We start from the raw sequence: 17,140 nt of genomic DNA on the forward strand, positions 1-17,140 counted from the left end.
CAAAAGTGTTGACACTTTGAAATCCTTTTTCTGTCGCTATAGAAGGTATTAGTTGCGCGTCATGATAGGAACTCTCCATAATATCGAATTGGATCCAAACAATAACATTGGCATAACCTCTTTCAATGCTACAAATGCGAAAAAGTCGATATATATGTATCGCTTTTCTGTGACGTGACACTAATAGCGTCTATTAACACTGGGGGCAAAACCGATCCTAGAGAAAAATGCTACCCAGGGGTATACACAGGGGTAGACACAGTGTATCCAAGGGATCCCCCTCTATTTTCTCCCCAATGCATTCACTTCCCAGTATCACATATTCTAATTAAACTTGAAGACTGGCTGTTATAATCTAGATGCTCGGAAGACAAGGCGCATAAGTGCAGTTTTTGAAGAAATTGAGATATTAATGATTTTAAGTATAATTAGTCTTGATACATTTGCCGTAAAATATTCACTCCCAAATTCCAAAAGTCAGTTTGAGCTTTCTTTCCGCCTTAAGGATCTATGTAATCTCAAAACTTCAAACACGTATATCTCGAAATAGCAAAAACTGCACCTATACGTCTTGTTCTCCAAGCCCTCAAATTCAACTTTCTTCAAAAATAATTTTACCCGCATGATACATAAAAAATCTCTCTCGTTGCCTTCAACTCATGAGTTCCTTTGGAAACAATTCAGTCGCTCTGCGTCTACACGCTCCAATTTTTTTGTATAGGTATAAGCGTAAACAAAGATGCAGGCGCCACGCTTGGGCCTCGGGTAGGAGGAACCGGAGAAGCAGTTGGATGCAGTCGTAAATAAAACTGCTCGCATCGCACAATCCAAGTGGAAAATAGCCCGAGAAGGAGAAGGGCTACTGCGGAGTGCAGTTACGTCCGTATGTTGCCGCATCTCATTATTCCTTCAACGACGACCGCCTTAAAGAAAAACACCGTATGAACATCCGAACGTCCCGCAATTTCTGCCGATGAAATCAAATTTTTTGGAATCTTTTTGAATATTTTGTTCCAATTTTTAACATTTTATTCAAAAGTTAATGTAGTGGTTTTGGGAATTTTTAATAAAATTGTTCCGAACTTTCGTTGAAAGAAAATATGTCGTCAGAAAACATTTGAGATTTGACAACCTTCGACAACCTCTTAACCTATGTCGCTTTACGTTTAGAGTTTATCATGGCCTTCAGTCAGCTAAACTAAATACTTTGAAGGGAATTTTTTTACAATTCACCACCGTAATAATTTCATGTTTAGGCAAGTTCGATCCCCATATCATCCCACAACCCCTGCCGACCCCTCCCTCTTTTTTTCCTGCGTGCCTGTGTGTATCCGGTCAAGCCAAGAATTTTTACATTTTTATATAGAGAGGTTATTTCTTAATAGGCAGGGACACACGAAATTTTGCTGAAGTTTCTATCTTAATAGGCACCCTGATCTTGTATTTATAATAATATAATCGAACATCTAAAGCTAATGTTAAACTTAATGTCAGAATTCTCTGGTTGTCTTGCGCACGTATAATCATCAACCATCGATCAGTATTGCCAATGGCTTTGGAAAAAGAAAATCTGAAAAATTCAGGTTTCATATAATAATTACAAAAATAAAAGCTCGTCCATTCCAATTGCTGAAGCAATTGTAAAATCAGGGTCTAAAATCATCCTTTTTCTCATTCACGTTGGCAGGTTGCAGGTCAGACAAGTTAGTAGCTTCTTTTAAGACCATCAAGGAAATCCCAAAAAAGTTACGGATCTTTTTCATTCTCATAATGTCCGTAAGCACTAGACGGAGGGCTTTAAAATCACTAAAACTACGATTGCGGCGCCATAAGCTCCGCTTGGCAGCGGCCGCGGCCCGAAGCGAAAGCTCTCGAGTTGTCAAAGGCAGAAGCGTCGCGGGTTGCCAGGCAACGGGGAGGCCGCATCCGAGAATTGGCGGCGGGCCAAAGGGATGACTCACAGCCACCCCCGAGCCCCGGTCCCATCCGCGGGCGAGATCCGAGTTCAGGTTCACAGCCCGGCCGGCGCGGCGCGGCGGGGGAACTGAAGGGTGTATTTGAATGATAAACCCCTATGATGTAAGTTCGAGGGGTAATGAACAGATATGATGTTAAAACAAATCTTTACCCCCATTCCGGCGCCCCTGCCCCTGGCCTTCCCAGGAGCCCTTTTTTGTCCGCGTGGATTCCGCAACACTGTTGTCGGTTACCCTGCCGAAATATTCTTATTTTTACTGTTCCTCTTTTTGGGAATTGTTTGTTGTTCACTTGCAGAGTAAGAAATTCCTGTAGAGTCTCTGATAACTTTTACAGTTTCAACCCTTGAGAGTCGGGGAACAGTCAGTAGACTGATCTGCCCAGCCTTAAGGCCCTGTCCACACGAGCGCAGTTCGCGGAGCTTATTCCTCGAACTGCTGAGTTCTCGGAACTTATTCCTTGAAACGAGGCATGCTGTCCACACGAGTTCGCCCGAACTGGAACCGGAACTTCAAAAAAACTATACAATTACTGCTAAATAATAGATTATTACGGCCGTCAAAGTAACAAAAATAAATGTCAAGACATGTAAAGGACGTAAAAAACAAAAGCAAACAAATTCATTTCAAAAGAAACAATTGTAGAAGCTCGAAGTTCGGGGGAAATTCTGGGCTTTGGAGGAATAAGTTTCAGCTCAGCTAAAAACTTGTTCCGGGAACAAGTTCCTCGAAATAAGTTCCGCGAACCGCGCTCGTGCGGACAAGGCCTAAAGTTTGCCGAAGTAGCGGTTTCCAGCGGTTCCGGCGTGTCGCACCACAATTCAAGTTGAAAGTTAAATTATTTTTAGCCGTTGGGCTCCTATTATTTCTTTTTTTGTAAATTTCCATCAGCAAGAGCCAAACTGGCACTATGTAGTTGTGATTTGTTTCATGGCAGATCAGCAGAACATTCAAGGAAATGTGTCATTCACTAGTTTATTTCAGCTTTACTGATCTCTTCCAAATTAATTTTTGAATGATTTTTCATCCCCTCGTGTGTTTGATCGACATCGTTCAATTCTACATCTACACTTAGATTGTGAGGAAAATCGTCTTTCTCTCAGAAATTTTGAAAATTTGGAAACTGATGGTCCAAAATACTTGAAAAGTTGGATGAAAGTGGAAATTCGAAAATTAAAGGAAACTTGTCATCATGGGTAACGCACTCGGTTCCGCACTCCAACCCCCGCTGAGCTTTTGAGCCGCGTTATTTTGTGATTACTCTTCGGTATTAGTTATGCGCTCATGTGCTTATGTGAATGAGGATTATTCGATTTTGAATGGGGGCGCGAGGCCGGTGAAGTTATGCCCGGTGATAATTAACAGCAACGCAATTTTAATTAAAATAAGCCCATTTTTTCCGCGAATTTCCACCTTGCTCAAACCATCTCGTTTGTTTGTTAATGAAACTATAACCCGCACTCGTGCAAAATAATTTTGCAACAGCATGTGGCATTGGCATCTTTAAAACAGGGCTTATTTTATTCAGCTATGGTGCCTGCCTAGTCTAATGTCAAGCAACTATTCTAACTCCGCGGAGATCATATTGCATACCCAACTGAGTGAAGGAGTTTTGAGATCGTTAACTGATTTGTTGCTTAACCCTCTAGTCTACAAATGAAGATTTTAAGTCACACATGTCACATTAATGTGACATGTCGGGTGAGAATGTTTTAAAAACCAGAAGAGGAGAAAGACGAAGAGTAAGAAGGGGGAGGAGAAAGAAAAGAGAAAAGAGAAGAAGAAGACGACGAAGGAGAAGAATTTCTTCCTCTTCTCTTTCTTTATCTTTCTCTTCTTCCTTTCCCATTCTCTCGTTTTCCTTTCCCTCTTTCTCTTCCATCAGTTTACCCTTCCTGTTGCTTTTCCTCTTCTACCTTGAGTTCCAATTTTTAATGTGTTCCCTTCCAACATATGCCAAGAGTTCTAAGGTATTGCATATAGGTGTTTTTTTCTCGAACGCACCATTTTTTTAAGTGAAATCATATCGAAATTTTCGTAAGCCTATTCTAAAAGATCCAAGTTATTTAGATTAGAGAATTATCAATCTGATAATAAGGGCATCACTAGGTGTATTTAAGAACTCTATTTTGAAACCGTAACTCCTCTGGCAAAAAATTTTAAACCCCGAGATCAAAGCTCATTCTCATGCAATATCATAAGTTTTCAGATTTCCCTTATGAAACTGCACCTAACAAACACCCGCGAAATTTTACGCATGCACAGATGACTAATTCGAAAATCTTCGACACAAATCGAAATTCTACTTCGAGGATCCCCGTGACGAATTGACCGGGGAGCCGGGCGGAAAGCACGTCGCCGCCGAAAGTCGCGTCATCGTCGGTTGACGTCGCGTCGCGTCGCGTCCGTCGGGACGAGCTTTTGTCGCGGTCGAGCGGGTCTAATGAGTCAGCGACACGGCATGAGACTTGTGCGGCTTCCTTCGGTGCATCCGCGCTCCCATTTTCAGCAACAACCGCGTATATCCCCGGGGTTTCTATCCGGAGTTACGGTGTTTTTGCATTGGGGCCCCGATCCCCGATGCTGGAATTAATTCCGAGTGGGATTTCGGATTGGGACTGGCTGCCCACGTCGGTCGTCGGCGCTAACGGCGAATCGTTATCTGTTTACTCTGCGGCACCCGCACAACTCCATGCGCCGCCCCTTCCGTATTTTGCACCGAGCGGTCATCCTAGGTGCTCTGCTGCCATCGCATCCGCAAAAAATTGATTTTTAATCGGCTTGAACGCCGAAGTTCATCACATAATATGTAGGGTCATTGGGAGCAGTGTTCGAAACTCACCTTTGAGTTTTAGGTGCCATGTGGCGCATCAAGCCCGATTTTTAAGCGCCATTGAAGATTTTTTAGGGGCCAAATTGACTTTTTGCCTATACATTACAGCGCATTTAGTGAAAAGATGTTTCCGTAACAGAACTAGTAAGAAGCTGTGACTTGGGGAAGACAAAAGCACTAAGAATGAAATCGTGAAGAATAGGAAAAACTTTCACTTGTTGTGCTGAAATTCTGAGTTTTTTCAATTCAATAGATTTGTTTTTCTTTCTTTGTGTGACTTTCTATGAAAATTCAGGTTTTTAGGGGGCAATTTTTAGGGGCCACGTTGGCGCAGAGCCTTCATTTTTTAGGCGCCATGGCCTATTTTTTAGGCGCATTTGGCGCGTTGGCGCCTATGAGTTTCGAACACTGGTCGGGAGTTAGCGCGGGGGTGCTATTTTAGCTTGAGCTCAGGGGGAGGGACTTCAAAAACTCACCTGCGACGCCCTAAACTGATCGAATTTAAACGAATTACCCCCCCCCCCCCTCCCCGAAAAAGGTCAGCCTTATAATACGGAGGGAGGCACTGGCTTCCGACGTCCGCGGACTTGCTTTAGTGGAGCTAGAGATCTGAGCTCGTGACGGTTGTGGGCGAAAGAGGGTTGTCTGAAACATTGTGTGACGTCACGCAAAATTTTTTGTATGCTTGTGGGAACAAGTAGACATATTTATGCTGAAAGGAAGTATGTTGTTAGGGTTTGCATGCATCATAGATTTTTTTAACATAAAGATGTCCACGTATCGACAAAAAGCGCTGCTTTTTACGGGAAGTGGGAGGGGGTCAACAGCAAAGCGTGACGATATCATGTCTCCAGAAAGGCTATAGACTCGTGTGACGAGCAGGGTACAGGAAGATCTAAAATTTCAAATTTTAGGCCGAGGGAAGTGAAAATCGGAGGCTCCTTAAGCTGTTTTTTTTGGCAGCTTTTTTATGGCAAGTTTTTAAAATCCAATATTTTTAAGGTGATCATCCTCAAAATCAATGGGAGCCACATGAACAAGACTTGGCAACTCATTAGTTAATGTATTTACTCAGCAGTCACGTGGCTAAGTTACGTGATTCGTCGTCCATTAAAGTTCCGTGTCCTGTAAGTACATTGGTGCCAGTCATCTGTTTTTACTGCCACCATGCACAAGTCGTAAAATTACACATCTTTATTACGTTTACAAGGTTGAAAAATAACAGGGAACCCGGAAGTCCGTCGAAAATACTCGGCCAAAAATAACATACTGAATTTTCTTCCTCTTTTTTCATCTATCACAAGTTTTTTATCTATCACAAGTTTTTCATCCTTTGGAATGAACATTTCGAAAACACATAAATGTTGGAACGAGAAAACGGTAATAAATTACTTCTGGAAAACGTCGATTACGAAAACTGAAAATATCGAAAAATCACGGAATTTCGAGTTTTGGGCTTTTAGCTGTTTTCGAGCTAACCTTCGTACCCCTTCCTATCTTCTTTTGTAAATTGTTTTGGTGATTTATCGGAAGTTTTAAGAAATTTGCACTACCCAAACATGAGGCGCGCATGAGGGTGCAGAAAGGACATTTCTTGCTTGCAGTGTCTCAGAATTTTCGCTAACGTTTCATCCATTATGTTGTCGGAAGCAAATGTATGGAAATCGTTGAAACGTTTACTGAATTTTCATTATCATTTTACAATGCTGAAAATGAATGTTTATAGGAAATTCGCTCAATAATTTCCTCTCTACTATATAATTTAGCAGTGGAAATTCTGAAACAGTGCAACCAAGAAATGCCCTTTCTGTACCCAACGCCTCAAATGTAAAAATTGCTGTCCGGTAAAACTTTGAAAAGTTGCAATGCAATTAATCCCTTTCAGTTCTCACCCCTTCAGTATGCAACGACTATTGAATCAAAAGCAAGCGTCCTTGATTTAAGTGCTCGCGTCAACAAAACTCAAAAAGAAGAGAGAAAACTAAATGAAGAGCGGGCACTGAAGCGGAGCCGTGCGAATTTTCAGGGGCACTTTCCAATGCCAGGCGGCGGCCCGTTGACCCCGGCGCCAAGCGCCCGGAACCTTTCGCCGTCCGCGAAGCCTTTCGCGAAATTTTTAATTCCGTCCAATTAGTCACCCTTTTGATCACCGGGGGCCCGGATCACCGCGTAAAAACATCAGCGACCTCTCCACCTCTCGCTTCATTACCGAGACCTTGTAACTGTCCGTGCGCTTCTTTATAAATACGTCAGCGCTACAAAATCGCCCGCACCCCGCCCACCCCGCGGAGTACACGCGTAATGTGTTTTTTGTGTATTTCGAGCCGAGAGGAAATAAGGAGGAAAAATCTACCGAGGATTTTTGGGCATCGTCCAACACGGCGTCGGCGTCGGTCGGAGTGACGAGCCGGGCGGAGGGGGATGGGGTGGGAATGGAGGGATGAGGGAGACTTTGTCGGGTTTTGGAGTACTTATTTTCGGCATTTACCTACGCCGTAAGCCCACTAACCTCCTTCGCCGATTGACGCCACTCATTCATAGATAGAGCGTGTCTTGTAGGTTGTCAGATAGGACTTGGGCCCGATGTAGTACCAACAGAGCAACAGCCCCAATAGATGAAAGAACAGCGCTGCCTTTTTTAGTACGTTTGCATGAACATGAATCGAATCGTTCAAAACTGAAAATATTGGCGTAATGAAGAATTTGCAGGTGTCTGAAATTTGCTGAATTCCCTATTCAAGCGGAACCTACTCAACCTTTGGTTCATCAACTATTGCCCCTTTTTGCCCTGAAAATGAAAATCTTCACCCTACATTGGTTCGGAAATAAACTTAACTGCTCATAACTCAATCTTACAGATATCGGAGCTTAAAAACTACTTTTTTTCTCACAAAAACCCAAATCTCATTTTTTATCTAGCCTGGATACATTTTTTTCCTCTAATAGCTTTGTTCCGGGGAACTGAGGTCCCTTTTCCTGTGGTCGATCACAAATGAATTCATTTTGATTTCATGCGATCAGAATTTTCTAATCTTCAATCGACAATTGAACCAGTGAGAACAAAAACACACCAATTCGGAAAAATGAAAATAATCAAGACACACGCAAAACTGCACAGTAGGTGCGAAGAAGTTAGTTTCAGAAAAAGATTTTTGCTACCGAAAGACAAGTACTTTTGGACACTTCAAAGGTCCAAGTTGGAACAGACGCACTAACTTCAATGACCTTCGCGTAAATTAACTGTCTTAGATGGAAATTGAGCATTTTCGAGTAATCGAGTTGGTGCGTTTTCGTTCTCACTGATTCAATCGCAATTACGCATCAAATCACTCCAGAAGCCTTTTTTGAAGAGACCAGCTGTCTTTTTCCTCACACGCAAACAATATCTAAGAGCGCAAATGAACATATAGCATCACGACCATGACCAGCAATTGATCTCCCTCATTTCAATTAACGACTCTCAGCGTCTCAGCGCCGTCAAAGATATTGCAATTTTCCCGGATGTCTTAATTAATGCACCCCAATAAAGACTGCAAAGCGACAACTTCTAGGCTACGTCTTTCGCAAAAAACCGGCAACCCGTCTCGTGGCGGCTAAAACCGGTAGCGATGTCCGAGCTCTGTAGTATTAGTATCGACGTTTTGTTTTTTTTGCGGCGATTTGCACTCGACCAAAGCCGCTATTTATTCCTCCGCTGCTACTGTTGACCCTAATTTGTGCGCCACGATACATTCTGGTCGTTGTATAAGTCCATGTCCGGTCATCATTCACAAACGCGGAGAAATAAAAGTTCTGCTGCGCTGCGATTAGAGCGCCGTAAGAGCTTTTGCGCATTGCCAAATGATCACCGATAATTTTTTTATTTCTGCGAGGAAAGTTCTTTGTACACCTTATTGACAGTTTTTGGTGCTTGAGATTGAGGCACGCATGGAATTCTCCGAATAATTCCGGGAAATAAATTCTGAAATTTCCCAGAAAATCTGTGATTTGTCGGAGTGAATTTCGCAACGTTTGAGTGTTCATGCGACTTCTGTACTCTGCACTGAGGAGTGGTTTTGCCATTTTGTAGATTATCTGGAAAAAATTCTGGCGGCAGCATTCCACGCAGAATTTAGGATTTACGGATTTTGACATATATGGACTTCAACGCTCGTCTATCTTGTAAGTCCTATAGTTTTGAGATTTGTCCCTTTTTGGAATTTAAAGTCACCTCAAATGTGGATTTAAAAAAAAGCTACCTCAAAAATATTTGATAAAATTAACTGTTCATAATATGATGTGATATGATTGATGTTCATAATATGATTTTTCCGGGAAAATTTGATAGGGCAATCGACACACGCACACGCACATCTGTTTCAAGTAGTTTTCCTCACGCTGAAAATCCGAGCAAATGCGTGAGAATTTCCCGGGGATTCTCCTCTCCTTTCCTCGCACTTAAGTTTTACTCTCTATGACGACTGACCAGATTTTTCTTGAAACGTTCATGGGAATTTTCTCGGTAATTTTCTTGATTGTTTTTTGCTTTTAAGTTTGATCCCTGAAGGGGACCGACCAGATTTTCTTCGAAAGTTTCCTGAAAAAATCTGGGGAACTTTTCCCCGCACTGGAAAAAAAACACATTGGATCTAGAGTCCAGACTCTTAAAAGGTCCATTTCACCAGCCCCCCCACTTCCACAAAATAATATGAAAAATATGACATCGTTTTGTAAGTGTTTTGTAACGTTTTGTAAGTCTAAAAAAAAATTTTGTAAGTCACTCCGAATGGTTCAAATGGATAACTTCATTTTGGGGGGGGGGGGGGGGGGGCTGGAGAAATGGTATCCCCCCCACTTCGCGATCGATAAATTCTGACAACGCCAACGTTTTGTAAGTGTTTTGTAACGTTTTGTAAGTCCAAAAGAAAATTTTGTAACTCAATTTTTAGGGGGGATACGGCTACCCAAAATTTTGGGGCCAGCCCCCCCACTTCGCGATCGATAAATTCTGACAACGCCAACGATTTGTAAGTGTTTTGTAACGTTTTGTAAGTCCAAAAGAAAATTTTGTAACTCAATTTTTAGGGGGGATACGGCTACCCAAAATTTTGGGGCCAGCACCCCTACTTCGCGATCGATAAATTCTGACAACGCCAACGTTTTGCAAGTGTTTTGTAACGTTTTGTAAGTCCAAAAGAAAATTTTGTAACTCAATTTTTAGGGGGGATACGGCTACCCAAAATTTTGGGGCCAGCCCCCCCACTTCGCGATCGATAAAGTCTGACAACGCCAACGTTTTGTAAGTGTTTTGTAACGTTTTGTAAGTCCAAAAGAAAATTTTGTAACTCAATTTTTAGGGGGGATACGGCTACCCAAAATTTTGGGGCCAGCCCCCCCACTTCGCGATCGATAAATTCTGACAACGCTAACGTTTTGTAAGTGTTTTGTAACGTTTTGTAAGTCCAAAAGAAAATTTTGTAACTCAATTTTTAGGGGGGATACGGCTACCCAAAATTATCAGGGTCAATCGCACCGTTCAAATATCCCGCGCAAAGACCACCGGATCTCGCCCGGATCTTTCCCGCCTCCGTGCCATGTTGCCGCAGCCTTTCAACCTTTCCGACCGTTTCAGTGGGACAGAAATAAATCGTGTTCCTACGCTGCTTAGGGTTACATTAGGTCAGGTTATAGATTTTCTTCCCCGATTTTTGTTCTCGCTGTTTTAAGAGAAGCGTATATTATTCAGCTAAAATTAAGAGGGGTCAGGTTGTTTACATTTCATGGGCACTTGAAAATCCGGTTGTTTCGCTTTAGACAGGAGATGGACCAATGAACATGGTCTGCATTAAATAATTAACGGCACTTATTTTCTCATCAAAATTTATTGTAAAAAATGATGCACACAACGAGAGGTTCGGAAAGCAACCGCTGAACGGGATACTCTTTAGTTTTTTAAGTCAAATCGGATCGGTGCTCGTTCAACGGCACAAATGATGTCCTTTATATTTTTTCCCTGAAAATAATGTTAACTGTGAGCACTTATTTCTTCTTCAGTTGCTCATTTCTGGACTCCAAGTCGTGCGATTCGTTTTATACTTGAAATTTTGAAGTTGGAACGCGTTGCGTGGTGTTTCAATTTATACCGTGTATAGTGGTCTATTGTTTGACGGATCCGGGTCAGGGTTAGGTTTCCTTAACATTTTTTGAGGGTAGGTCGGTAGCTTCCTCCCAAGAGAAGAAAACCAATATTTAAAAAATCACTTTCGTCTAGAACCTTATTTTGTTACATTTTTAGTTTTATGAACTAAAACCACTCAGAGAAAACAATCACTGCCATTCGTAGGCGGAACCGGACACTTCAAATCGGGGATGGAAGCGGGAGGCCAGCGGAGCTTCCTTCAGAAAATTGTCGAAATTTAAAAGAATCTAATATACAGGGTGATCCAAATGGCCCTTCCACCCCCTGTAACTTTTTACCTTATAGAAGTAATGATTTGAAACTTAAAGGATGTGCCTAGGTAAAAATGAGCTACTTATCGGTCCCTTTCACCCTAGGGTTTTCAGGGGGACCCCTTTGGAAGGTGGGAGGGAGAGGGAGGGAACGGACCCCAACTTTTCGTTCAAGAGAGAAGACCATTTTCGCGATACCTCGTTCGAAAGAACATAATTAAAGAAAACTTTTTACACAAATCCGAAGTCATTTCCTCAGAATGTTTCAAAATGGCGGCCTGTTAAAGTTCAAAATGGCCGAAAATTGGCACCGGTTCTTCGTGCATGAATTTTCGCGAAAATCAGCGACAAAGAGTATTTTGCCACGAGAATAACGAATTTGACGTCAGATTTTTTTTTTTTTTTTTTTTTTTTTTTTTTTTTTTTTTTTTTTTTTTTTTTTTTTTTTAAAAACCAAAATTTTCGAAATGGCAGCTGCATTAATTTCAAAACGGCCGTAAATTGCCAACTCGGTTTTTTGCTGATGGATTTGCTTGAAACTTGTAGCCCAGAGGTATATTGGCACGAGATTAACAAATTTGGAATTTGATTTCTAAGGGAAAACGATCAAAAAAACCATACAATATTTTCTCACGGTTAAAAGGTAACGCCTTTACATATTTATTGTATCACAAGAAGCATCTAAAAAGCACCCAATGCTTCTTATGATACGGTGAGGATGTAAAGGGGTTACCTTATAGTTGTGAGAAATTATACCACGGTACTTTGACAGTATTCTCAGGCGGTATAATACCTCCATGACCGCTTCTCAGGTCAAACAACTACAGCCAAACCTCAGAGAAACCATTAAAAACTCGACAAGAAATTTTTTCCCACGTTTATCTTATAATTCACTTTAACAACCAAAATTTGCCTCAATACGGGCCTCGTAGGCCTCAATTAGTCATTCTAGGGGTAGACGCGAAACACAAATTGCAGTCTAAAAAAAAAATTTCGAATATTTTTTTTTTCGAGAATTATGTTTTTAAGCGTTTCTGTAGAGCTATTTGTGAAGGACAGACTTTTCGGTCAATTACAGCCAATGTGGTTCGAAAAATAAAAGGCCGTCGGGCCCCGTAGACCCGGTTAGTCATCTAAGGGTTAAAGAACCGGAGTTCTCCATTCTGCGGTTTGCGAGTTTTCCAGAAATATTACTCAAGAATAAGACGACCTTCGTTCCTACATGCCTAATTTTATTTTTCACCAATGATAAACTTAAATTGGACTACATTTTGCAATTTGAAACTATAAATTCCAGCCCGGTTCAAAAACAACGTATGTGCCATTAGTTTCCCTATGCATATGAGTGTTTTTTCAGATGAGACACAATTTATAATTCCAAATTGCAAAATGCAGTCTAATTACTCCTTGAAACAGTTCGTGGCTTCCCACCGCTTTTTCTCGTGAGCTACACATAGAAGAATATTGCTCGTCAATATTTATCAGTTTTAAAGTTGAGGAGAGGGTAGGTGTCCAAACTTTTGGGGGTCATATACCCAGCAATTTCTACCTTTCAATATTTGAGCGAATCGGGATCCGTCAAACAATAGACCTCTACACACGGTATAAATTGGTTATAATTAAATATTGGTTTTCTTCTCTTGGGAGGAAGCTACCGACCTACCCTCAAAAAATGTTAAGGAAACCTAACCCTGACCCGGATCCGTCAAACAATAGACCACTATACACGGTATAAATTGAAACACCACGCAACGCGTTCCAACTTCAAAATTTCAAGTATAAAACGAATCGCACGACTTGGAGTCCAGAAATGAGCAACTGAAGAAGAAATAAGTGCTCACAGTTAACATTATTTTCAGGGAAAAAATATAAAGGACATCATTTGTGCCGTTGAACGAGCACCGATCCGATTTGACTTAAAAAACTAAAGAGTATCCCGTTCAGCGGTTGCTTTCCGAACCTCTCGTTGTGTGCATCATTTTTTACAATAAATTTTGATGAGAAAATAAGTGCCGTTAATTATTTAATGCAGACCATGTTCATTGGTCCATCTCCTGTCTAAAGCGAAACAACCGGATTTTCAAGTGCCCATGAAATGTAAACAACCTGACCCCTCTTAATTTTAGCTGAATAATATACGCTTCTCTTAAAACAGCGAGAACAAAAATCGGGGAAGAAAATCTATAACCTGACCTAATGTAACCCTAAGCAGCGTAGGAACACGATTTATTTCTGTCCCACTGAAACGGTCGGAAAGGTTGAAAGGCTGCGGCAACATGGCACGGAGGCGGGAAAGATCCGGGCGAGATCCGGTGGTCTTTGCGCGGGATATTTGAACGGTGCGATTGACCCTGATAATTTTGGGTAGCCGTATCCCCCCTAAAAATTGAGTTACAAAATTTTCTTTTGGACTTACAAAACGTTACAAAACACTTACAAAACGTTGGCGTTGTCAGAATTTATCGATCGCGAAGTGGGGGGGCTGGCCCCAAAATTTTGGGTAGCCGTATCCCCCCTAAAAATTGAGTTACAAAATTTTCTTTTGGACTTACAAAACGTTACAAAACACTTACAAAACGTTGGCGTTGTCAGACTTTATCGATCGCGAAGTGGGGGGGATACCATTTCTCCAGCCCCCCCCCCCCAAAATGAAGTTATCCATTTGAACCATTCGGAGTGACTTACAAAATTTTTTTTTAGACTTACAAAACGTTACAAAACACTTACAAAACGATGTCATATTTTTCATATTATTTTGTGGAAGTGGGGGGCTGGTGAAATGGACCTACTCTTAAAAACATTGACAAGAAAAAATACTCTTGATTCAATCAGATTTTTGTTTAAATCAAAAGGAAATCCGCTCAAATTAAGATGCTTAGTTCTTGATTTAAGCAAAAATCCGATTGCATCAAGAGTATTGTTTCTTGTCGAATTTTTTAAGAGTCTGGACTCTAGATCCAATGTGGTTTTTTTTCCAGTGCGGAATTTTCTTCCTCGTTCCTGGCTCTCGAGTTTGATCCCTTACAGCGACTAACGATATTTTTCCGTGTGTTTCAGAGGCGATGCCTTTCTGGAGCCGTACATGCAGGGGCTGGGCATCAACGACATGCACGTCCCGGCGCCACTCCCGGGGCCGACGGCCATGGTGAAGCGCCGCTCCCTGGACAGGGACCCGGAGACCTCGTGCTCCGACGTGGAGCCCCCGCGGAGTCGCACCTCCTCCCTCGGGGCCGACCCCCTCGACTCCTCCGCCTCCGCCTCCGCCCGCACCCCGCCCGAGTTCCGCCTCATCCGCCTCCACAACAGCTCCAGCCAGAACACGCTCAATGAGGTCAGTTTACTTTCAGCTACTCTTTTTTTTCTACCCTTTCGATTCGGACCCAGTTTAACGGAAACGCAACAACTCGCATCGAGTTCGCAGAATCAAACGGAGAATCTAATGTCACAAATGTCGTGCCTCAAAAGAGTTAGAAATGGACGTATTTCTACCAAACAGACCTAGTGTAAGGTGAGAAATATGGGGTGTGCTCTAGAAAGCTGCATTAGAAGCAATGTAAAAGTGGGCGTGATTCCTTTTGAAGAATTGGAAAAGCGGGATTTTACATTCCATCAAACAGACTTATGTGCCAACTGAATGCGGAACTCATGAGCCGCGGGCATGGCAAGAGAGCGTTTTGGACAGGGCTCATGAGTTAAAGACACGGATCCGCAGCTCGGAGTCTCCGTCGTCTTTATTATTCTCATTCACTCTTACGGCCAGAGAACTAACGAGCACACCCTATATTTCTCACCTCCACACAGGTCTGTTTGGTAGAAATACGTCCAACTAATAGTTCTTTATTGTAAAATGTGGTCAAAATGTTGGCACGAGTAAACCTACAACTAATTGAATTTAAAGCTACCCCCAACTCACTTTCTTCAAAAATGCGACTTCGCGCGTTTCCCATGAACTCGATCCATTTTGCAAGTATCTATCCACTCCTTTCTCGTGGGTTTTGCCTACGTTCGTTTATATTTTACAAGTGTCTCAATGACTTTACAACATGAATCGCCGAGAAAACGGGAGAAAAAGTGTATAAATCAAGGAGAAATTAGGGAAAAAGTTCTCTGACCCGTGTCTTCAATTTTAAAATTTAAAAATACCGCAACTCCTAGATAATGTATGTATTATGCTCCCTCGTGGTCGGTCATTCAACATCCACCATCGATCTGTACACTCAGTTTCTCAGTCTTGCAGCCGATGGATGTATTCGTGTTCCATGGATGAGCGTGTTGTATCATAAAACTTGAAGGCGCCCTTACTTTTCTTGCCTGCACCGAAATGCGCGCAGTGCACTGTAAGCTACTTTTTTGCTTAACCCAAGCATTATTTTTCTTGAATCAAGAAAAAGTCAGCTTAAAGCAAGATAAAGAAAATTCTTGGCGGCAAATTCAAGAATTATCATGCTTGATCCAAGCTCCTTTTTTTTTCAGTGTGCGCTCCGCTCCGTGCCGCACCGATCATCAGATCGCAGGAATTCGATCGTGAATTTTTTTCTTGTGCACAAAAATGAACATTATAGACAGAGGCAGCATCATCTCAAATATGGTAAAATTCTTAACAGATTTATTGAGTCATCGACCAAAATTACGACATCACTGGAGCCTTACCCGTGCAGCGCCACCACATGATTTTAAGTATAACGTTCATTTTAACGTAAATAACAAGATATTTTGTTCCCCTGAATTTTTAATTTTGTGTAATGCCTCCTATAATCTCCTCCGAGCGCAAAAAGCCTGTGCAAGTTTCAAAAATACGAGCGTATATCCCATCGCGCCGTTCCTATGACTGCGGGTTAGGGCGTCAACGCGCCTCTCGTGGAAAGAGTATAATGCGCCGATTTGTCACATTCAGTCTAGCCCCTTGATTTATCCTCGTGTGCAAAACGCATGGCGCGCTGCCACTCGCCAAGCAGGAATCATAGCGCATCGCTGCCACATAGCGCCATCGTAGAGTATTATCAATGAAAGTTAGATTCCATTCATGCCTGCCTCTCACAAACTTACCATCTCAAATAATTTTTAAGCTGTGATTTCATAACGGACCAACACCATCATTCGGGTGGCAGGTTAAAACTTTCCATACCAACTTACCCATGGATCTCTTTCAATCAACTTTGAAAACCACTCTCTCGTTTACTGACGAGCTATTGTTTGACAAATAAGTTGCAGTTTGGTAAACATTTCGCTGAGTTCACTGTTCATCGTGTTCCGAAACGGTGAAAAACAGGAACCCCTGGTAAAAATTGGCAGTAGAATCTGTGTTCCAAAATACCATAGACCTACAGCCGGCTGTAAGATTTCCAATAGTTTCTATAGCCGGCTACACAATTTCTTATAACCTTTTATAACCTATGGCGATTAAGCAACAGCCAGGCGATAAAGTGTATGCTGAACGTTACTAATTACGGATGCTAGGACTTAGTGAGTTTTTGGAATACTGCTCTCTTTTTAGGCCGGAGTATCTTGATTTATTTTGCGAGGAAAGCTACGTACTTTGGATGGATGCCTTCCATTACTAATATATTAGAGCGCCTTCAGTTTCGTATGATACTGTGCAATACCTCTGGTGTGAAATAGTTGCTTCAAGCGCCGTGGCACGCTGCGGCGCGGCAGGCGGGCAGCCAGCGCGAAACGCGCATTGGCGCCTACAAACCTAACAAGGATACTTCACGCGTTGCGCAATGCGCGAAGTATCCCTGTTAGGTTTGTAGGCGCCAGTGCGTCGCCACTCCGCTTCGTGTTAGGCTCTAATATTTAATGTGGCGGAGTCAGCGTCATTCAACTCATGATTTTGAAATGTTTGCACATCCTGTACGGATTATTCTCATTTTAATTGATGAAAAAAATATGTATTAAAGGA

General features: G+C 42.0%; 2 protein-coding genes across 2 annotated transcripts in view; both read left to right on the forward strand.

Annotated features, from left to right (window-relative positions):
- The window catches only part of spri (Src homology 2 domain-containing protein sprint), a 168,895-nt gene that overhangs the window by 18,393 nt on the left and 133,362 nt on the right, over positions 1-17,140 (forward strand). The window contains exon 2 of the mRNA XM_019040616.2: positions 14,296-14,569. Coding sequence (XP_018896161.2) covers positions 14,296-14,569 — 274 coding nt within the window. The remainder of the gene's footprint in view (positions 1-14,295; positions 14,570-17,140) is intronic.
- Positions 15,397-17,140, forward strand: part of LOC140224137 (uncharacterized) — a 31,559-nt gene continuing 29,815 nt past the window's right edge. The window contains exon 1 of the mRNA XM_072297539.1: positions 15,397-15,484. Coding sequence (XP_072153640.1) covers positions 15,397-15,484 — 88 coding nt within the window. The remainder of the gene's footprint in view (positions 15,485-17,140) is intronic.

The sequence above is a fragment of the Bemisia tabaci genome, chromosome 3 (assembly GCF_918797505.1).
Source record: "Bemisia tabaci chromosome 3, PGI_BMITA_v3".
In the NCBI taxonomy this organism is placed as follows: domain Eukaryota; kingdom Metazoa; phylum Arthropoda; class Insecta; order Hemiptera; family Aleyrodidae; genus Bemisia; species Bemisia tabaci.